This window comes from Kryptolebias marmoratus, linkage group LG2 (genome assembly GCF_001649575.2).
Source record: "Kryptolebias marmoratus isolate JLee-2015 linkage group LG2, ASM164957v2, whole genome shotgun sequence".
Lineage (NCBI taxonomy): Eukaryota > Metazoa > Chordata > Actinopteri > Cyprinodontiformes > Rivulidae > Kryptolebias > Kryptolebias marmoratus.
In genome coordinates, this window is record NC_051431.1 from 35,851,060 (window position 1) to 35,874,747 (window position 23,688).

At 39.8% G+C, this 23,688-nt stretch overlaps 1 protein-coding gene across 1 annotated transcript in view; it reads left to right on the forward strand.

The window, feature by feature from the left end:
- The window catches only part of ryr2a (ryanodine receptor 2a (cardiac)), a 509,073-nt gene that overhangs the window by 112,743 nt on the left and 372,642 nt on the right, over positions 1 to 23,688 (forward strand). Inside the window, exons 17-26 of the mRNA XM_037973568.1 lie at positions 4,708 to 4,841; positions 5,170 to 5,411; positions 9,907 to 10,099; positions 11,661 to 11,865; positions 14,070 to 14,174; positions 15,448 to 15,551; positions 16,525 to 16,608; positions 16,876 to 17,035; positions 18,755 to 18,902; positions 19,014 to 19,114. Of these exons, the coding sequence (XP_037829496.1) occupies positions 4,708 to 4,841; positions 5,170 to 5,411; positions 9,907 to 10,099; positions 11,661 to 11,865; positions 14,070 to 14,174; positions 15,448 to 15,551; positions 16,525 to 16,608; positions 16,876 to 17,035; positions 18,755 to 18,902; positions 19,014 to 19,114 (1,476 nt within the window). The remainder of the gene's footprint in view (positions 1 to 4,707; positions 4,842 to 5,169; positions 5,412 to 9,906; positions 10,100 to 11,660; positions 11,866 to 14,069; positions 14,175 to 15,447; positions 15,552 to 16,524; positions 16,609 to 16,875; positions 17,036 to 18,754; positions 18,903 to 19,013; positions 19,115 to 23,688) is intronic.

The following is a 23,688-nucleotide window of genomic DNA, read 5'->3' on the forward strand; positions in this document are numbered from 1 at the left end:
AAGATCTCGGGAAAAGATTAGAATGTCGTCAAGATAGACGAACACAAAGTTATTTAGGAAATCGCGCAGTACATCGTTTATCAGGGCTTGGAAAACGGCCGGGGCGTTGGTAAGACCGAACGGCATTACTAGGTATTCAAAATGGCCTAAAGGGGTCTTAAAAGCCGTCTTCCATTCATCCCCTTCCCTTATCCTTACAAGATGATACGCGTTACGAAGATCCAGTTTTGAAAATATGGTAGCTGAATGTAATTTTTCATGTACAGAGTTGATTAACGGAAGCGGGTATTTGTTCTTGACGGTAATTTCATTCAACCCCCGGAAGTCAATGCAGGGTCTGAGAGACTTATCTTTCTTTTCAACAAAGAAAAACCCTGCTCCCAGGGGAGAGGTAGAAGGCCGAATGATGCCTGAAGCTAAGGAGTCATTGATGTAATTTTTCATAGCTTCAGTTTCAGGGCCAGATAGGTGATATGACCGGCTAGAAGGAAGCGGGGCCCCAGGAAGCAACTCAATCGCGCAGTCATAGGGTCTATGCGGAGGCAAAGAGAGAGCTTTATGCTTACTAAAAACCGGTGCCAAATCGTGATAAGATTGAGGAACTTCAGATAAATCAATATCTTCCACCGGTTCCTCAACCCCCCCACCAGACCAAGCACCAGCAGATCTCAAGCAGTGCATAAGACAGAAATTGCTCCATGACTCAACTCTTCTCTCTACCCAATTTAGTACCGGATTGTGCTTTTCTAGCCACGGAAAACCAAAAATAAGCTGCGGCGACAAAGCAGAGAACACATAGAACTCACCAAACTCATGATGATTTCCTGAGACCAGGATTTGTAAATTGGTAACACGATGTGTGATCTGGGAAATAGATTGTCCAGTCAGTCCAGTCACTGTGCGTGCAGAATCCAACGGAGACATAGGAATGTTGAGCTGATCCACCAGGTTTTGCGAGATGAGGTTTAATTCGGAGCCGGAGTCCACCATGGCCACAATAGGCAGTGAGGTCTGTTCAGTGATTATAATAGCTGGAAGAGAAAACAGAGATGTTGGGGAAAATTTCAACGGACCCGACAGATCTTCCCCCACTACTGACGGGCAGGTCTGTTTCCCCGAACCGGACAGTTGGCCACAAAGTGTCCTTTCTTTCCACAATAAATACATTCTCTTGCACGAAAACGTCTTTGTCTTTCCTCCGGTGACAGACGAGTGCGGCCCACCTGCATGGGTTCGGATTCCGCCATCGGCGCCTGAGAACCCGCAACTCTCTCAGCCCCGAACATGAGGCCAGGAGTCTGAGCTACAAAGGACAAAGAGTTCTTTTCCCGCTGACGTTCACGAAGGCGATTATCAATTCTTATTGCTAATGCGATAAGCTCGTCCAGACTTGCCGGCTCATCTCTGGATGCTAACTGATCTTTAACAGTTTCAGATAATGAGGCGGTGAAAATACCTTTAAGTGCCAGTTCGTCCCATCCCGCCTCCTCAGCAGTGATCCTGAAATCCACAGAATGTTCTGCCACTGATCGGTGTCCCTGGCGTAAAGCGAGCAAACGCTTAGCAGCCTCCTCCCGCTGCAAAGGATGATCGAACACCCGCTGGAACTCTTGGACAAACAGTGAAAAAGTTAGCGTATCGATTGAGTGAGTAACAAAAAATGCTTGAGCCCAGCGAAGCGCTCGTCCCTTTAACGCTGACACAATAAAAATAATCTTGGAAGCGTGCGAGGGAAACAGAGACGGGGACCGGGCAAAAGCTAGATTGCATTGTAGCAAGAAACCTCCGCAGCGATCAGTGTCTCCTTCAAACAATTCCGAAAGTTTTACTTCCGGTTCACGGCACGGGACTGTAACAGCAGGACGGGGCGTGGAAACTGGTGGAGCCACGGGGTTTGTGGGAAATAGAGTCCCTAACTGATTGTCGAGAGCAACTATCCGGTGGGAAACTTGGTTTAACGTTGCACAAGTGTCTTGTTGGACCTGATATAATTGTTGGATTAAGGTTTCGTATTGGTCTAACCGATGCTCATGGTGAACTAATGTGTCTGCAGTCTGTCCACCACCGGAACCGCTCTTAGAATGCTGATCTGGCTGGAGCATTCTGTCAGGAACTAAGCTTCTTCTAAATTGAGCAGTTCGGTGATAGACCGACACAGAGGCAGAACTAACGGAAGTGACTTTATTTACAGTGATATTAAATGTGCAAAGATGAACAGGAACCGGGACCTGGAAGCAGAGGATGTTGTGAGTCTTGACAGTCCTTTCCAGAAGTAATCAGGCAAGATACGAGTTAGGATTTTATCCAAGTGAGTGAGCTTACGGAAGAGGGTGTAGTCCACAGCACAGAGAGAAGTCGTTGAGGTGAGTATTATTTCCAGTGGTGACTTGATGGTGACTCCAGTGGGCGAATGGTAACTCCTTCCTTTACAGGTGGTGGCAGCAGCGTTGGCAGACAGGCACAGGTAACAGGATGGCACTTAACTTTGTGACGGGCTCCGTGTAAAGACTAGACTGGATCTGGAAACAAACAGGTAATCCTAGGCAGGTTGCAGGACAAACAACAAGCGTGAGATTCTCAACAAGGTTTCACAAAGACAAAGTTTAACCTGAGGGCTTTGGCACATTACCACATGGTAAAACAATGCTCCAGCGCTGGTCTGGTTCCCACCACGCCCTTAAGTACCCATGGAACGCCTGATGAGCCTGATCCGCTACAGCTGCGGAGGGAGTGGTGAAGAGCTGCCAATCACCCGTCAAAGACGGCCCACCAGGAAGTAATCACACATATTCCAAAAACACCACACCCTGGAGCAATGTGGGTATCCGAACTGGGCCTTCCTGAAAGCAGATAAGAAACCTAGACAGGACTCCAGCCAGCGACAGGGTGAAAAAGAGGACCCCAAACCCAGAATCAGACCAGTGGTCATTACGTATTTTGCAGGAGTTTCAGAGAAGCTGGGTCGTTTATTTTCATAACATGACTTCCCAGTGGCTTTCAAACTCCAAAATACACTACAGCAAAAACTGGTTCATCCCAAAGATTCGGTCCTGGCACAAAGAATAATATTGCATATGCTGTTAAGTGGCAGGAGGACTGATCAGTTCTACATCAGTGAAACAAAGCAGCCACTGGCCAAAAGGATGGCCCATCATAGAAGAGCAACATCAACAGGCCAGGACTGCAGTTTACTCTCATTTGCAGGGCAGCGGTCACTCTTTCAGAGATGAAGATGTACACATCCTTGATAGAGAAGAATGTTGGTTTGAAAGAGGAGTAAAGGAAGCTATCTTTGTGAAGAGAACCCGTCCGTCGGTAAACAGGGGCAGAGGCCTCCGTGTCCAACTGTCCCCCTCCTACAATGCTGTTATTAAAAGTATCACTCAGCGGCCACCAGAGCACTAATGATCAGTCATTAGGCTTATGGCCTGCTTTTACATGTGAACAGCTAGTTTTGGGTGTCACAACCAACTGGTTGATTCACTATGCAAAGGTGATGCTTATAAGGCTGAGTTTGCTTGCACTTTCTCAGACTGAAAAGGAATTTTGGATTAAAGACAAAACATTTCAAGAAGAACCCACCCATATGACCTGACTCAACCTTGTTAAACAATTAACCTAACATGCATGTTTTGGTCTGTGGGAGGACACCGGAGTAAGAATAAACCAAAATTACAAAAAATAAAAAAGAACAGCTCATGACAATGAGAGTGCCCAACATATGTTACTTAAAAAATATACTATAAAAAATGGCTTATAAATGATCAGAATTGTAATCCTGGACTACTAGACCAATGCCCTGTAGCACAATGTTCATATTTAAATGTACATGTGTGCTATGCTTGTCTGTCATGCTTGTCATTTTCTTACGGTTTATTGCTGTACAATGTATGTACAATATAAATACTGTGTGCACACATACATTGCACCTTGATTTTGTTACTGATAATTTCATATTTTATATTATGCATCTGGGGGCCACTTACTGACTTTTGTTGTTTTTAGTGATGTCTTTAGTGTTGAGGTCTGCTCCAAGTGGCAGGAATGGTTTAATTTATTGTTTCTTCTTTACCTTTTGTTCCAGTAAGTTATGATGGGTTAGTGCAGCCAACACATGTATTGAATCTGTATCTTGTATATAATAATTGCACTTTGTACAATATATTTATATCTTGAATTTTTTGCTGTTATTGCATTACTCATTTATTTATTGCATTTATTATCATACATTACCTGCTAAGGGAACAAGGATAAAAATGAGTGCAATCCTGCTAATTCTAGCATAATTATATCTGTATTTATTTCTTATATTCATTACCAGGGGTGGAAATTAGCACCCGCCACCGGCCAAATGCGGGTAAATATTTGAATTTGATCAACACACACGCCACTGTGGCGGGTTGGCAATTTGAACAGAAAAGGTGTTATTTGTCCTCCTGACATATAGGGGGCAGCAATGTGCTTGAGTTGCTGCTAAATGCAAGAAGGAGAAAAGTTTTTACACTCTTTAGCAGTTGGTGGCGGTATTGATTCCTTCAGTTATTTACCAACCACCAATAAAATATGCTTAACTGGAATTGTTAAACAATGCAGAAGAAACTCATTGTGACACGGTTTTGTATTAAACCAGTCTATTATGATTTGTTTGCATTCATGTGTTCAGACTAAAAGTAACCACATCTTCTCTGGATCGTGTGTACTGTCCAGGTTCTTGATGTATTGTGTTCCCTGTGTGTGTGTAATGGCGTGGCAGTGCGCTCCAACCAGCACCTAATCTGTGATAACCTACTGCCAGGGAGAGATCTGTTACTGCAGACTCGCCTGGTCAACCATGTGAGCAGGTATATACACATACACACACTTACTATCCATCATGATGTTTCTACATGAACAGAAAATATTATGGTGGATGGACAACTTTTAGTTTGTTACTATTTTATTTTGATGAAGTTTTTTGGGAAATAATTTATAAAAAAAAAGAAGAGATGCTGGTGCTTTTAAGCACTAAAAAACTCAACTATTAAATCTCATCACAAAACCTTTTTGACTCCAGTGATATAAAACAGGCACTGCTGAACAAGGACACATGCAACAATGTTCAACGTTACTTTGTGCTGTCATAGTTATCTGCTGAGTTGGGGTTTCCTGATTGTTCCCTCTTCCCAACAGCATGCAACCCAACATCTTTCTGGGAAATAGTGATGGCTCTGCTCAATACAAAAAGTGGTACTATGAACTTATTGTGGATCACGCATTGCCATTTGTCACAGCTGAGGCAACTCACCTCAGGGTGGGCTGGGCAAACACCAATGGCTATGCACCTGACCCCAGCGGAAGGGAGAGCTGGGGAGGCAATGGGGTGGGAGATGATCTCTACTCTTACGGCTTTGATGGACTTCATCTTTTATCAGGTGAGCTGTGCCCCAAATATTTGTCTATCAATAGGAAAGTGAGATTGTTTTATTAAAATCATGAATGTCTGTAGAAAGTTTGTATTCTTCTGTGCTTGTTGCAGGCTATGGTTACATGTTTGTGTTGGTTGGTGTCCAAAAAGACTATCAGTTAAAAGTATTGGTGTTCCAAATCATCTTGCTCACTTACACTTAACTTACACTTACGTTTAAGCACTCATCAGATTAAATGGATAACAGAGCTGGTTGTATGGGCACACTACTGGTCCCATGTCAGTCAGGTGTGCCCCCAAAAGTCCTGGATACAAGCAGTGAATTGATGTAGAACAGAGTTATACAGCCATTATATTTTTTCCTGCAGCAAGTTGACCCGCAGCTGTTGGAACTCCAGATTCAGCAGATCAGCTCTGGGTCGGAATTGACATTTGAGCTGAACCCACATATATTTCATTGAACATTTGTGGGGACCTGACTGGCCATGGCAGATATTTCATAAACACACCTGTCGTGTGTGGAGGGATGCTTTCTTGTGGAACAACTGTACCAGAGTGCTATCTCAGGAGGAAACGCAGGATATCACTGGTGTAGCTTTGTTCCATCTGGGTCCCCTCCCTGATTCATAACAAGAGGTGACCTGACATCAGTCCCTATCGCTCCCCACACCATGATGCCAGGAGTGGTACTCGTGTTTTTCTCCTCAACAATGGAAGGTTTGGTCCTCTCTGCTCAGCACCCCTATATGTGCAGATGATAGAATAAGTCTGCAGAACCCAGACTTATTGCTAAATATTTTACACCACCATTTTCATAAGTCCATGCATCTCAGTTATGCCACCGCTCCGAATTCCGAACAATCAACTCTTGCTCTGGTGGTAATGGCAGCCAACACACAGGATGGTGATTCTGTTGTCCAACTAATGCCAGTTACCAAGACATGTTGAAGGATGACACAGGGTGTTGTAAAGAGTCCATATCTTGAGTCCAGGTGACAGATGCAGATGCCATGAAATTCTGTAATAATGGCACCCAGTACAATGATCTTCCTTTGGTGTGGTTTGTCTCAGGTAATCAAAGCCTTCATGTTATGCTTGGGTGCCCTCATGTACCCATTGGTTCCAACACTGAACCACTGTAAAATCTGTTCACCACACATGCCAAGACAATACCACCACCTGGCCTCATGTAAACCCACAATATAAACCCTATCAAACTCCACCAAGTGCTGCTAATGCTGTCTAATGTGCCTATGAGGCATTCTCTATGTCTGCTGCCCTTCACTCGTTCTAACTGTCAAACATTTATCTGAATGTGGAATACCATGAATACCATGCATCATTGACAAATATACCCACTTCCATGACACATAATAATATTTTAATTATTACCACAATGATCTTCACATTTTTGCATAAACCTAAATTTTTAATAATCTCAAGTAACGTGTGCATTAGAAAATTTTATTTTCTTCGAAAATGATGGTGCATAAAACCTCAAATTAAAATAGCTAAAAGCTTAAATTAAGAAAAATGGTTGCTAAAAACCAAGGCTGGCAAAAGAGTAGCTAAAACCAGCAAAACAATAGCTAAAAACTAAAGTTTGCAGAACAGTGGCTAAAAGCAAAAAATTAGTGAAATACTAGCTAAAAGCTTAAACTAGCAAAACAGTGGCTAAACGCTAAAATTAACACAAGTATTATAAACTAGATTTAGAAAAGTACCAAGTTTTTGAACAGATGTGAACAGTTCCCCATTCATTTCAATGGGGAAAATAATTGTAAGTCATAAAAGGCTAGCTAGAAACTGAAAGTAACAAAAAGCTAGCTAAAAGCTAAATTAGCAAAATGGTAGTTGAAAATTAAAAGAAACATAGAAAGACAAAAATAAACCAAGTATGCTGAAGCAGATTTGAAAGAGAACTAAAGTAACTGAAGAGATCTCAATATATTGCTATGGTGGTGCATAACAAACCCAGAACGCACTCATAATAATATAAAAAGAAAACTAATTTATTAACAAAAAAGAAAACAAAAGGTTGATGTGGCAGCAAAACAAAGTAACAAAAACTTACAATGAACACAAGGAAAGAAAACACAGGCAGCGTGGACGTGGCATGGAAAAATCATGGGAGCATGGACATCAAATAACAGACGGAAAGGGAATGAACCAACAAGGAATGAATTTAAGGAGACTGGTTTTAAAGAACTGAGGGTGATTGGAAAACAAGTTACACCTGGGACATGACAAGGAACTGGTGAGGTGGGCGTGGCAGGCAGACTGGAGAATTACTGAGCAGAGGGTAGGTGAATAGTGACAGGAAAACACAGAAAGCCAAACGTCACAAGAATCTAAACAAAACACAGGAAAATGAAAAATAAAACAGAATTACTGAAATAAAACAACAATGAACTAAATACAAAGTAAACTTAAAAATAGTGTAATCCATGACGTACTGTATATTTTAAGAGAAAAAATAAATATTTTCCAAAATATTTCAGAAAGTGTAAAAGTTATAAACCAAAAATCATAGTTGTAATGTCCTCAATGAGATGAATATTTTGATATGTGAATGGTTAAAATAAAGAAAGGAGGCTGAAGTAGTTACAGCCAAAAACATGCAAAAGAAACTAAAGATGAATAAAAAGAAATAAAAAAAATTTAATCAGCGAAACGACACAGACCGGCTCTGCCCAGCCTTTTCATCGCTAACGCCAGGTCTCTCGCCAACAAGCTAGATGAGATTCGGGTATGAATCGCCTCGTGAAGGTTAAGCAGCTGTGTTATGATCGTCACCAAGACATTGCTGGATAACAACATCATCGATGTTGCGATGAAGCTTGAGGAGTACACTTTGTTCCGGGCAGACAGAACTGCAGCCTCAGCTAAAAGTAAAGGCGGAGGTCTGGCCCTGTACATACACAACTCCTGGTGCACAGCTGCTAAAATCATTGGAACCTTTTGACCTGGAATATTTGGTGGTTAATTGCAGACCTTTAAAGTTGGTAAGAGTTGCCTGATAAGCAGACAGATGAGGGCTCACTCTGAGGCAGATCGTGGGTGGAGATTTTAATCATGCAGAACTTAAGAATTTGCTTTCCAAATTCCATAAATTTATACATTTTCCAACAAGAGACAAAAATATTCTGGATCAGGTCTACTGTAACATCAAAGGGCTGCTGCTGGTCCACAAAAGGCCATCACCACCTATAGGAGGAACCGGTCCACAGAGGATGCCGTCTCCATTGCACTACACACAGCCTTGACACACTTGCAGCATATGTTAGGATGCTTTTTGTTGACTTCATTTCAGCATTTAATACCATCATCCCGGAGAAGCTGATGGTGAAGCTCCACGACCTGGGACTTTCAATGTCAGTGTGCCTTTGGATCAGGGACTTTTTCAACAACCGACCTCAGGTGGTGAGAATAGGGAACTAAACATCATCCACCCTGGTCCTCAACACAGACACACCACAGGGTTGTGTGCTTAGTCTAGTTCTCTTTATACTGTTCACCCATGATTATGCAGCCATCCACTCCTCTAACAGTGTTCTAAAGTTTGCAGATGATACCACCGTAGTGGGTCTGATAACAAACAATGATGAGGTCCTCTACAGAGAGGAGGGTTAGGGTTAGGGTTGTTCATTGAACAGTGGTGTTCAACACCAGTAAGACCAAGGAAGTCATACTTGACTACAGGAGGTCCAGGAGGACCTACTATCATTCAAGGGAAGGGGGTGGAGTGCATGGACAACATCAAATTCCTGGGTATCCACATCACTTTGGACCTATCCTGGTCGCCTTTTTTGATGAGGAAAACCCAACAAAGACTCTTTTTTCCCCAGAAAACTGAAGAGGGCTGGACTCCCCTCTCTTTTGCTCAAAAATTTCTATAGAGCCATTATTGAAAGCATCCTCTGCCTTAGTATGACTGTTTGGTACTGCAACAGCACAGTTCAGAACAAAAATGACCGAGTGGTGAAAACTGTCCAGTGGATTGTTGGAGGTCAGTTACCGAACCTGGACTTTAATATACACTGGCAGACTGCAAAGTAAGGCCAGTCGTATTGCTGCTGAGCTCACCCATCCAGGACACAAACTGTTTGTAACGTTGCCGTCTGGGAAACGGTACAGGTACATAAAGACCACAACCACGTGGCTAAGGAACAGCTTTTTCCCAAAAAACTGTGAAATTCATTGTCCTCCTTCCATCCCCTCTGCCCCCCTGCATTCACACTCACAACCATTCACTGCACCTTAAGAACTGATTGAGAATTCTGCAACAGATATATGCTTTATTATTTTACTTTTTTACTTATACTGAGAGTAACACTGCAATTTTGTTATATTCTAGAAACATAATGACAAATAAAAATCTTATGTCTTATGTCTTAATAGTGTGAATGCTGACTCAGCATTTAGACTATTAGGGCACTTATGTTCCCATGTTAGACTAAAACTGAATATATCCAAACTCTCTCTCCACTAATCATGTGCAGGCTCCATTGCACGGACTGTTAGCTCACCAAATCAGCATCTCCTTCGATCTGAGGATGTGGTGAGCTGCTGCCTGGACCTCAGTGTTCCCAGCATCTCTTTCAGGATCAACGGCCAGCCGGTTCAGGGCATGTTTGAAAACTTCAACTCTGATGGCCTTTTCTTCCCTGTGGCCAGCTTCTCTGCCGGGGTCAAGTCAGTGCTTTTCTGAAAAACTGCTCACACAAGACAATAACATTCATATCCATTTCTTTTTTATAAGATCATTGATAGGATGTGAGTTTTTGTATTATGTTTTGTCTTCATGTTTCAGTTCGAGTTTATTGTTTGTGTTATTTAGTTGTCTCTTCCCTGTGCCTCAGCCACCATTCACTTCTCCTCAGTCACTCTCTCTCTCTTCCCTTTTCTCACCCATCTACACCTGCCTCTAGCTCCTTAATCATCTCACCTGTGCCCACTTCCACTAATCACCCTCTGCTTTTAAAACCCAGTCACTTTACACAGTTCCCTGCTGGTTCATTGTCATACTCTTGTCTCCCTGATGTTCTGTTTGCTCGTGCCTTCTTGTCTCCCAGTGGTTCGTCTTTAGTCTCAGGTCTGTTCAGGTTTAGTTTAGTTTAGTTAGTTAATGTTTTTTTGTATTTAGTCTAGGTTTTGCTGCCACGTCAGCCTTTGTTTTGGGTTTGCCTTTATTTCTAAATAAATTATTTTTTTTCTATCAACATGAGTCTGCGCTCAGGGTTCGCCTCCTCCACCCAGTTCATGACAATCATCACATATCAAAACTTGAGTTTGTAAAGATGGCCTTAGTTTCTTTGACAGTCAACCAGTCTACAAAACTGCACAACTGTACAAAAACTTAAGCAAATAAAAGCCAGACATTTCTTGTGCTGAGAGGGGACAGACTTCTTGCCGTTTTAATCAAACCTTGTAAATCTCATTATTGAAAGATCATGCTAGATGTATTAGCAGTTAAAGAATGTGATGAGGATAATTCTCTGCTACTACCACACCAAGCTTTAGCTCAGTATCAGTAAAACTTACTGAGTTATAGCCACTTTTGTGATTCCTATGGTCAGTTGGCTGTGGCAGCCAACTTGAGTTGGATTGATTCCAAAGTTTGATCAGGTGTAGATGTACACCTGATAATTATTATCTGCGAGCTTCTTTAAAATTTGTCCAGTGGTTCATTAAATATTTTGCCAACAGACAGACTAAGTTGACTATAACAGTTAATGGCAAAGTTTTGAAAACAGATCTCATGTGATCAGTTACAGTATTTGTCTGGAATAACTCGTAGCTTCTCCCAAGCAAATTTTGGCACATTATTTGTAACATTGGCTGATTTATAGCCATTTTTGGGGTTGATAAGGTTACTTAGTTGCGACAGCCATCTTGAAGTGGGTTGACTCCGAAAAGTAATCAGTTGTAGATGATGATGATGATTATTTTCTTTTATTTTCTGATTGTTTCATAAAAATTTGTCCTGTGGTTTATGAGATATTTTGCCAATACTACAGACAATCAGTCTTAATACACACACACCCCAAACACATGCAAAACCATTACTGCTGCTTTGCCTTTAGTGGTGGGTGCTACTAAAAATGATCAGTTTTCCTTGACCTTTAAAATTCCCACTGAAGTCCTATTTACAGAATTTGTTAATGAACATATAGTGTTCATATATATATATATATATATATATTTTCATGTTTGTAATTCCTGATTCTTCATTGTATCATGCATCACACTGCAGGGTGCGTTTCCTCCTTGGGGGTCGTCACGGGGAATTCAAATTCCTCCCTCCTGCTGGCTATGCTCCTTGCTATGAGGCTGTGTTGCCCAGGGAGAAGCTAAAACTGGAAGCCAGTCAGGACCAGACAGCAGCCAGGGACCTGCTTGGACCCATGGTCTCCCTGAGCCAGGCAGCCTTCACTCCCACACCTGTAGACACCAGCCAGGTAGAGATTGTTGGGCTTTTAGAAATTCTCATCATCTCACAATGCAAATCGTGCTTGAACTGAATGCAGCTGGACTTCCTTTCTTATGTCTCGAGCACAGTTCACCTTTAATTTGAAAGGCTTCTTCAGCTTGTAAACTAAAGAACTGTAAATTTTGGATGAGAGGTTGGCACAGGTCATTGTGAAATCTCATGTGATTGTGCGAGACGTCATGCTCAGAGAATGTGTTGTGAATGACTCCGCTATTACTACATCAAAGCTTTACTCAATATTTGTAAAATCGACTGAGGTAAAGCCATTTTGTGTTGGCTAAAATTGATTAGCTAAACTGGTAATTTGACGTCAGAAGTTAATAGTTTATTTAGATGCTCTACTAGAACTACTCTAATATCTAGCTAAATATTTCTTAAATTGAAATTGTCATAGCTATTTCTGTTTCCTAAAGTCAGTTGAATGTGGCAGCAATCTTGAATTGGATTGTCTCCTAAGTTAAATCAATTGTAGATGTACATTCAAAGATTACTTTTAGAAAGTTTCAATAAACCCTTTCGCTTTTGGTAGCAGTCGATAATAGGGCTACAGGCAGAGGTGGAAAGTAGCAAATTTCATTTACTCCCAATACTGTAATTGATCATGGATTTTGTATACTTTTCTAATTATTCTGATCTATACTCTTACTTTATGCTTGAGTATGTTTTATTTAAAGTATTGCACTTAATTACATTTGAAATTCCATCTTTTACTGGGTAAAAAAATGTGAACACAAACATGAGAATTAAAATCAGGAGGGGGAAGGGGGGTACTGCAAGTCTGCAGTCACTGGGTCTGTTCCTTACCAGTCAGCCAGTGTATGATGCAGCTAATAGTGATGACGAGCTGAAAAGGAGTTTACCTGTTAAATAAACCCATAGAAATTGTGTACAAACTCTGCCCGCCAGGCAGGTTGCTTCATCGACCAGCCTGGAGTGAAATTTAGCAGATATTCACTCGTCTGCACGTCACTTGTTAACTTGGTGGGCAGATAAACCTCCATATTGACTTCTGTTCAAGTTGAAATAAAGATAATGAAATGAACTCCTGGAACTCCTGGCCATGTTTGAGAGACCCTCTGGCTTCAAATCACAGGAAGAGAGCTGCTTCTTTCTGCTGTTAGTTGTGTTAGCTCAAAGACACTCAGACCTGCAGCATTGTGTTGTAGTGACTTTAAGGCTTATTTGTTAGTTTTTTAAGTAAAAATGAGACTTTCATAGTTTAATAAGAGACGTTGTAAAAATTAATCAAACAGACATCAGTGCCTGACACTGCAAATGTGAATTTAACTAGTTACCAGCTGATAAAGAGATAACTAACACTGTAACCTGATGTGATCATAAACCAAGAGCATCGTTAACTCCTAAATTCAGTTCTCAGTTCTAATATGACAGAGAATCAATAAGAGAACAGGACCTGGTCTAAATAAAACATACTGCCTCATAAAAAACACTGCTAAATTAATTGAGAAAGAATAAAAAGGTTATTTGACAACTTGTGTTAACTGGAATGAAAGGGACTGGGTATCAGCCCTAATGCTCCATTATAGGTTTTTGAAAGCTGAAATCTGAGATGACCTCCTCTGTTTAAAGTAGGCTTCTCTCTTTTGACATAAATGGCTTTTTTTACCCCCCCCCTCCCTAGTGATTATGACTGATTTATGACAGCAATAAAAGAAAACATCCAAGGGGGTGCATACTTTTGGAAGGCACTTAGTAATGTAGACGTTGATCAGCTGAGCAAACAGTGACAAATTTAACAAACTGTCACATACAAGTGAAGAGGTTTAATATTAGCTAATGTATTCTTCTTTCACACCTGTATGTTGTTTTTCCCAAAGAGACAAGGAGCCTGAAGAATGGTATAAAACAAGCCTGTGTTTGACTAGCCATCTGTAGAGCCTGGACGAAAACTTCTGCTCTTTGATTTATGTCACAACTGATAAGACACTAATGATGAATAACTATTTGAGGAAAAATCACTTAAAAATTTACCAAGATCTCAAAATTGAGAAACAAAAAGATTCAATTTTTTTCTTTTCGGAGTGGCCCAAATATGCCATCAAACGTAAATGACTGACAATCTACACCAATATATTCCTGTAACAATACCAGAATATCTAGGAAATTATGTCCCTGGTAAATAACTTGTTTAACCTGTGTTTTCGTGTTTAGATTGTTCTGCCACCTCACTTGGAGAGAATCAGGGAGAAACTGGCAGAGAATATCCATGAACTATGGGTGATGAACAAGATAGAACTGGGTTGGACATATGGTTTAGTGAGTATGAGATAAGCTCCTGTATGTATTTAAAAGAAAAAAATAGTATTAATATTAAATTAAAAAAAAAAACTATAAACCACATAACATTATATAACTATTTATGTCCTTTATGTTTTGTTTTTTTACTATGAATGCTATTGTTACCCATTGTGCTTTTATTATGAGTGTAACTTATGTATTGTGCTTTCAGCGTGATTTTTGTTGAGGCTCTTTATGCTTTTATTATTAGTGTCCTATGTCTTCTGGCTTTACTGTGAGTTTATCAAGTTGCACTGAGTCTGTTTATGTTCACTGAGTTGTTATAGCTACTTTTTATGCTCTGTTTTAAATTGCTCTTTGGGGACAAATAAAGTGATTTAAATTAAACTGAACTGAATAAAACTCTCTGGTTTCAATGCCAAAGTATAAAAATGAGTTCTTATAGCAATCTCAAAAGTAAAATCCAGAAACAAAAATGGTTGAGCAAGATAACAAGAATTTACCTGACACAGATAAAGAAACAATGGTGGCAAACAATGATGTGGATGTTGCGCTGATCAAATAAAACCAAGGGGCTTCTGATAGCTAAATATAGAACTTATGTGGTAAATAGAAACAAAAAAATGGGTGTGTTTGTAAGCAAAAGGCAAGACTCAATGGAATGAACTAAGGAAAAGGCTACACAAAATAAAAAGGAATTAAATCTATTCTAAACACATAACATGCAGGCTAAAAAAAATAAAATAGGAGTGAAGTAAATTGAAAAAATGGAGCATAAATGCTGACTGTTGAATGACTTTGCTGGAATTTGCCGTAGAATGATTTAACTTAATTGTTTAAGTTAAAACAAGCAGAATCAGCAAAACCTTAGTGAAAAGCTTCATTTTGCAAAATTTGTGCTAAAAGCTAAATAGAGTCAAACTAAAGCTAAAATTTAAAATTGGCAAAACTTCATCAAAAAGCTAAAATTTCCAAAACCATTGCTCAAAGTTGCATTGAAATATTTTAAAAAATATTCTTAAATATAAAGATTACAATATGGAGCTGAATATTTTGATTGAATTGTTAAAAAGGCAAAACATATGCAGAATTAAACAGTTTAAATACTGACTTAGCATCATGACTCAGCATTCACTAAAGACAAATTAAGAATTAATCCAAGCAGACCAAGAGACACAAACTTATCAGAACATTGAAAAAACAGTAAAGACTATGCTAGATGAACTATTTTAAGCAGGTCTTTATGCACATTCTCCACTCTTTATTTTTAAAATGAGTGTGTGTGTTCTAGGTGCGAGATGATAACAAGCGGCAGCACCCCTGTTTGGTGGAATTTTCCAAGCTTCCTGAGCAGGAACGAAGTTACAACTTACAGATGTCCCTGGAGACTCTCAAGTAATGTTTGAAAGCAATTGACAATGAGTACTTAGTTAGCAGGGTGACTGGTGAGAAGATTTTACTTTTGATGAAGGTTTTACGAGTGGCATAAAGTCCTGTTCCTCGTACTACAAAGCAGGCTTAGTCTTTTAGCAAGGCCTTATGCCAGAGTTTTAGACCAAGATTGGTTTATGATGAGTTACAGCCAATTGGGTCAAATCTTGAAAATAACATTATGCACAATCTCATGCAATTTTACAAAATTTCATGTTCAGAGTATGTGTTGTGAAGGACTCTGCTACAACTGCACTATGTTTTAGGTCAACAACTATTAACTTGCCTGAGTTGTAGCCATTTTTCTATTTTTTAAAGTCAGTCTGTACCAGTTTAATGCAACATTTTAGAAATATTATGACAAAAAATAACTTCTTTAAAATAAACCCACTCTGGACAGATCAGTTTTTTGTGTTCCTCATTTAGTGCAGTGTTTTTCAAAAAGTATAAAAACCTTCAGTAAAAGGCAGCAACTGGAGCACATCAATTCAATTTAAAAGTAATGATATTGATTATATTTACTCATGCCTCATGCTAATAATAAGGCTGCGGTGTTAGTAATTTTGTGTGTCTACTGACCTTTTGTTGTTAGCTTTCCATCCAGTTTCATGATTCTGATTGGTTCTCTAATGCAGCTTCACTGTTTTACATGAACGCTCACAGATCCAGAGTCAGAAATCCTGGGTTGAGCTAACGAGTTGGTAAACAGCCTTGTTGTGCCACCAAGCACAAGTTCCCTTTGTTTGGGCTTGTTGAACTGGATGTCTTGAAAAACACTCTAGGTGTGTCGAACCTGCTTTGTAGCAGAAGGCTCTGGTGTCAAATGAAAACTGACAGATTACCTCCCTGTGGACTTTGTGAAATTATAGTGATACTTTGAAGCATCTTTACACTTTTAACTTAAATGAATGTAAATTAAGGTGTGTGTGTGTTACAGGACTCTGCTTGCTTTGGGCTGCCATGTTGCATTAGCAGATGAACATGCTGTTGACAAAGTCAAGTACCTTATACTGTCACCAACGTAAGTCACATTAACAGTTAACACAAGCAACAAAGGAACACCTAAAGATAACCAAATTACAATGCATAAATGTACTGTCAGGTAGTAACACTTAATGATTTTAGTTTAGTAGACTCAAAAAAAGAAACAACTAATAATACTTTATCATTAAAGGGCTACAGAGACTACCAACTGCGTGTTATGCAAGAATAAAAAACACATATAAAGACAAAGACCTGGACATGCAGCTTTTTCTGATTAGACTGTGCTTCAACTTAATCTGTGCAGATATGAGTTGTCCAGCGGTTACAAACCTGCTCCTCTGGACCTGAGTTACATCAAACTGACCTCCACCCAGGAGGCCATGGTGGACAAACTGGCTGAGAATGCACACAATGTCTGGGCAAGAGACCGTATCCACCAAGGCTGGACATATGGTATCCAACAGGTATGAAACTAAAGAGAGAATTGTACTTTGCCCACTAAAACTGTCTGACCACTCAGTGACTACACAAAGCTGTTTCTTCCAAGCAGAAATGCTTTTATGCATTTCTTCCACCGATGTTTCCTGCCATCCCATAATTATCCTGTCCTTTAACACCTTCCTAGTCAATTTGTCTCTCACTCCCCAGCATGGGCATAAATCCTGAGGGGGTTCTTGCTGCCTACAGCAACAAGGTTGCAGGATTGCTTTACAATCATCTTGTTTGTTTCTATGTGGCCCTGTGATGGACTTGAAATCTGTCAAGGGTGTCCCCCACCTCTCTCATAGTGATGGCTGAAGATAGACACCAGCTCCCCACAACTTAGAAAGGAGAAGCGGGTAAAGAAAATGGATGGATACATTCATGCCTTTCAAAAATTATGTCCCACCCCCCTATCGTTGTAACAGTGGTGCAATCCATCACTATTAGCACATAAGTACGGTGGCCAACAGGTGCAAATGCGCAGCAACCCGGCAAAAACGAACAGCAAATTGCAGAACATGGTTCAAATTGTAAATGGCCACAAAAACACAAAAACTTCAAACTCCAAAACACAAAAAATGAATGCAAAAGAAAAATGCTGCAAAAACCAAAAACACCATAAAACATCAAAAACACCAGCAAGTAAAAAAAACTGATGCCAACTTACTCCACAAAACAGAGGTTCACCAGACCACCAGGGGGACTCATAGCAAACTCAGCAGTGTTGTCCTGCCATTTGTCGGTGCTGGCAGTCCGTGCTCTGTGTCTTCTTTAAAAAAAATAAACCTGTGTTTATTGCCTCCAAAACACAATGGTTTACTTCAGGACCATCAACAAATTACCAAACCAATGACATTTAAATAAAAATAATAACCTATATGTCAGGTGAACCTCTGAGCAAGAGTTAATGCTTAATTGTTTCATTAGGTGGGTGTGTCCTATTTATCCAGTTCAATGAATCAATTCAATACTAACCAGATATATATATATATGTGTGTACAAAATTTAAAAATAAAATAAAAAGTCAGTTTTTAGTCTTATTCATCCAATTTTAACAAAACAATGTCCCACAGAACATATGTCAAATACAAAGTTTGGTCATTTATAAAATGGAAAGATAACCATCTTTTGCTAAGAAATTGGTTTATAAACTGTACGTGTGTGCTGAGGTGCTGTGCATTCTGCGCACCGACAGCCTGCTTGGTGGAAGTGTGCTCAGCGCAACACACTGTAAGCGGTAATCGCTGTAACCAAATATAATTTGGTTATTTTGGTGCAGCTCTCCTTCAAAACATAAACAGTGTTCTGTACACACTGTGGGATAATGGTGGTGGCAGGTGTTGCAGGTAAGAAATTAATACCTACAGTATTATTTACTTTTTGACTAAGTGCACAACAAATTCCCCACAGATCTAATGAGTTTACCTCTTCAAATACATCAGAAATTATTTTGATAATAATTGCAGTTTTACATGAATTCCATTTGGTGATCGTCCATTGAAACCTTTCATGCCACGTTTGAGAGGCACACTGCATATTTGTAGTTTAAGTCACCAGCTTGCTGTGTCAATTGACTGAGACACATGAGAGGATGAATGAGTTAAGTTTGTGCACCAAGACTTAAGGAAAAGAGGAAAAAGAAATCAATGAGTCCATGGTGGTTCTTAAAGGTGAAACTTCTTATATTTGTTTCTTGGCAGGATGTGAAGAACCGTAGAAACCCTCGCCTGGTTCCTTACTGTCTGCTTGATGAGAGAACTAAAAAGTCCAACAAAGACAGTCTGAGAGAAGCTGTCAGGACACTGCTGGGATATGGATACAACCTGGAAGCTCCTGACCAGGACCATGGTATGAATTCTGAGCACATTTTATAAAATATTTTGAGTGATACAATTTGGGAACTCTTTGTATTGTTTTCTTCATCACTGCTACCTCACTTCCTCCTTTGTTCCTTTACAGCAGTTCAGTCTGATCTCAGTAATATGTCTGAGCGATTCCGCATTTTCCGAGCTGAGAAGACCTACTGTGTTAATGCTGGGAAGTGGTACTTTGAGCTGGAGGTAAAAAAAACTACATTGGGGATTAGCAGAGAAACTGAGATGCCAGTGATAGTTAACTATTCTGCATTCTAATAGTCTTAGAAGTCAAAACTCAGAGCTAGAAATAACTTTAAATTAATGTTAACCACTTTTTAGACTTAGGTTGGAAAACTTTCACAGATCTGGTTAGCTGTCATCATTAATACAGGTTTTTAACAGCAAATCAAGCATCAAAAAAACTATGTACTAGTACATGTTGGACAGTTTTGTGTGTGCCACTAATTATACAAGACGTAAACTTATAAAAGTGTAAATATATTTACTTTTTAAAAAAATATTAATGCCCATTGAACTTCTTATTTTGTCACATTACAGCTACAAACTTCAATGTATTTTACTTGAATTTTATGTAATAAACCAACACAATGTAATGCACTACTGTAAAATTTCTTGGCTCCTTTTTGGGTTATTTCTCTTAGTGCCAGTCTGTCAGTTCAGGTGAGGGCTGTTGAACCTCATTTTCAAGTGGGGCATATATAAACACTACTACTACAGTGCCATACGCAATATTTATCAACTGTTGCAGAAAGGCGAAGGTGGAACATTAGGTTTTTGACTGTCTGTGTTCATGTGCGTGCCTGTTATGTTACATAAGACATGTTATGTTTGTTTGAAAGATGGTCATTCACTACTATTTAGTGTCAACACTGTCTGGCTATTAGCAAAAAAAAACCCCAACTCAATTTGGACGAATTTTATTGAAACTTTTCAAGTCTGTTTTCCAGGCTGTTTTGGTCAAAAGCTTTCATTTTTGTTTTAATAAGTTCAATCATTTGCAAAATTATTTTTTTTAATGAAATATAAGCAATATCACATTTTTTTAGTTTGAAAAATTGGAATCTGAAGGGCATTTAAAAAATTCTGCATGTACATAACGCTTAGCCAGTCATCAGTCAATATTTTCAGAATTTTCTGACAAACTGGCATTTTAAGGGATTTTTTAAATTTTAAGGCCCATATAGACAATTCAGTTATATTGACCTAAAATGGCTGCCCCTTACAATGGGGACAAGTGGCAGCTAGGATTTTGATCCATTTGAATGAAAACCACATCAAAGACACATGTTGAGGAGGACATTGACTTGTTTCTCTCCATATGCAATGACTGGTTGAAGTGGGTGTAATCCATAAGCAAAGAACCCATATGATTTTAGTTGAAACAAAAAAATCTGTTTCTTCTACCAACCAACAATTTTCAGGAAGCATTCCTTGAATGACCCCAAACATTATGTATATAGAAAACTATGCTCTATTTTGAAGTATGTAATTCTATTTTTTCAGAAGTTTGAAAAATGGCTAGATATTTTTATCAATACAACCGTTTTTTAAATCACCACCATGGCAGGCTTCTTCTTCAGACCAACTCTGTAATAGCCTAAAATCCATCCCTTTGATCTGTGAATTTAAAATTCTGCATGTTTCTGTTACATCATGCTTAATATATATTTTTTTAATTTAAAGAATTGTCTACTTGGCAGGAAGAGAAAATTTAGGCTAGACCAAGTCTAAGTCATCTGTGATGTTTTTCTTTTTCACATTTTTTTTATGAACTCTTGATTTATTTATTTATTATGGTTTTTTAAATGTTACTGCTAATGCAGACAATTGTGTTGCACAATGTTTTTTCTTCCCTTTGCCATAATCTTTTCTATCAGCTTAGAACCTTTCACCTTTATTAATGTTCAAAGGCCCATCCAAAGCATAGCAAAGTGGCTAAAAATATGTCAGTGGATAAAAAAAAAACATAGTTGAGACTACAACCTGGGTTGTTCCTTCTAATATGGTAATGATTAGCAGAAGTGGTAGTGACTTATGGATGATGCACAAAATATATATATAACAAATTTTAAAAAATATTTTAAAATCATGCAATTGTCCTACAAAACTAACTTTTACTGGACATACTATCAGGTTTGTCCTAAACTTAACCTTCTAGCATTTTAAAAGTTTTTTTTTGTTTTGTTGGAACGTTACTGCAAAATGATATCAAATTAGCACCAAATTTTTCAATCACTATGAAAATTGGCAAGTGTGTTTACCAGGCTGTCCTGGTCAAACCTTTTGATTTTTGTCTGAGTGGGTTCAATCATTAACATTATTATTTTTTTAAATTCATTGCTATACACACATTATGATTAATATATTTTTCTTTTGAAAATTTGTATTCTGAGGGCCATGAAAAAAGTGCATGTACACAATGCTTATCTAGTCTTTATTAAGTATTTGCAATTTTTTCTTTGACAAACTGGTGATTTTTGGTTAATTTTTAAATTTTAGGGCAATTCAATTATATAGACCTGTAACACTGCAGGCCAATACAAGCCCAGTCTCTGGTCCAGTCCCAGTACTCGCACTACACCCTACGCCAGGGTTCTCCAATCCTGGTCCTCGAGGGCCACTATCCTGCATGTATTGTTTCCCTGCTCCAACACACCTGATTCAGTGGTTAAATTACCTCTTCATGTTCTGCAGAAGCCGGTTAATCACCTATTGATTCATATCAGGTGTGTTGGAGCAGAGGAACAAGTAAAACATGCAGGATAGTGGCCCTCGAGGACCAGGATTGGAGACCACTGCCCTATGCCCCTCTATGAAGCGTGTACTAAGTCGAAGTGCACAGAAGGGTTCGTTTGCGCAGGTTACAAGCATGCAAAACTTGGAGAATTGGGACAAGAACAGGTTACGTCATCGACTTGCGCTTCTGCGTCATAACTGCGACATCCAATATGACGGGACCGGTCGCTGTTTTGGCAATTTAAGAAGGTGCCAGTACGATTTTAAAAGTACAGTATAGGTATTTTTTGCTTTCCAAAGTCATTGCAGGTGTCACAAAAGGGCTTAGACAGAGTCAAACAAAAACAAAGGTTTAACCTTTTATTGGTTAAAACGAAAGTGGAGATTGCACTCACGTAGAGGAGCCGAACTCAGGCCAGAGCAGGTAAGAGAGTCGAGCACTGGGGTGGAGAGCGGGAGTTGAGCTCAGTGTGAGCACTAAGCCAACAGAGGAGTCCAGGAACAGGCAGGAGGTCAAAACCGGGTAGTCAGAGAACTGCGACAAAATCCAATAGGGGATAATCCAAAAAGCCAGAGCCAGAGAACAGAGCGAGGGTCGTTTAGCCGAGGTCAGAATCCGAGGTGGTCTCCAATGGGGAGCAGGCAAGAGGCAAGAGTCGAGGAGCAGGCGAAGGGTCAAACACAAGACAGGCATGAAACTATGAATTGCTGGATATTTACCGGCGAACCTTTCAATAATCTGGCAGAGACTGAAAGGAAGGGGAGAGCCTTTATACTAGTGGCAACAGGTGTAAACGATTGCTGTGATGAGGTTGTGGCATGGCAATGTGGGTGTGGCAGGAGACAGAGTCATGACAGCTACGTNGGTCAAACACAAGACAGGCATGAAACTATGAATTGCTGGATATTTACCGGGCGAACCTTTCAATAATCTGGCAGAGACTGAAAGGAAGGGGAGAGCCTTTATACTAGTGGCAACAGGTGTAAACGATTGCTGTGATGAGGTTGTGGCATGGCAATGTGGGTGTGGCAGGAGACAGAGTCATGACAGCAGGAGATATCTGGGTATTCAATTGAGTTTTGTTCTGACTTGTTGAATACGGAGCAAAGTTTGATAGTATTTACACATGTACATCAGAGTGAAACAATAATTATTTCAATACTTTACATTTGAAAACTTTTTTCATGGCAGTCACAGGTTGCTTTGTCACAACTGCCATATTTTCACCTTTTAATTCAAAACCCTTTCATTATCTATAAAGATAATTAAAAAAAATGAAAACGTCACATGCAGCGATGAATTGTGGGTAAATACTTCGCCGAAGTCCGCCTGGATGCGGGCCCAGAGGGCGGATGTAGTACGCAAAAGGGGTGGGCTAAAGACAATTGGGACACACTACGCTCTGAAACCCTTCAGCATGAATGTGAATTTGAAGAACACAAGGGTGGAACAAGGGTGGAAGTGTGAGTATTGGGACTGGGCCTCTGTCCCATAAAGTACCTGCCCTAGTAGTCAGTGGCAAAGAGGTACACATGACCAACTCTAGGTGGTGCTTTTTTCAAAGAAATACATTTTTAGGCCCGAGCAGCGACAGCGGCTGCGAAGGCCTATTGTGCCGAGCAGCGACAGCGGCTGCGAAGGCCTATTGTATCTCTACTGTTTATTAGGCCCCAGCAGCGACAGCGCTGCGAAGGCCTATTGGATCTGCTATGTTTCTTATTAGGCCCGAGCAGCGACAGCGCTGCGAAGGCCTATTGTATTTCGTGGAATTCTTATTCTTCTTATTAGGCCCGAGCAGCGACAGCGCTGCGAAGGCCTATTGTAATTTGTGGAATTCTTATTCTGATTTTTATTCCGTTCCGACGAAAATCGCAAATTTGGCAGCCTTAACATATTCAAAAACTCACCAAACTTCACCGAAAATTGTCCCCCGTGAGAAATTGCACGATTCCATTGAAATCAAAAGTGGGCGTGGCCAAACTGCTCCACAGCGCCCCCTAACGTGAGATAGGACGAACCG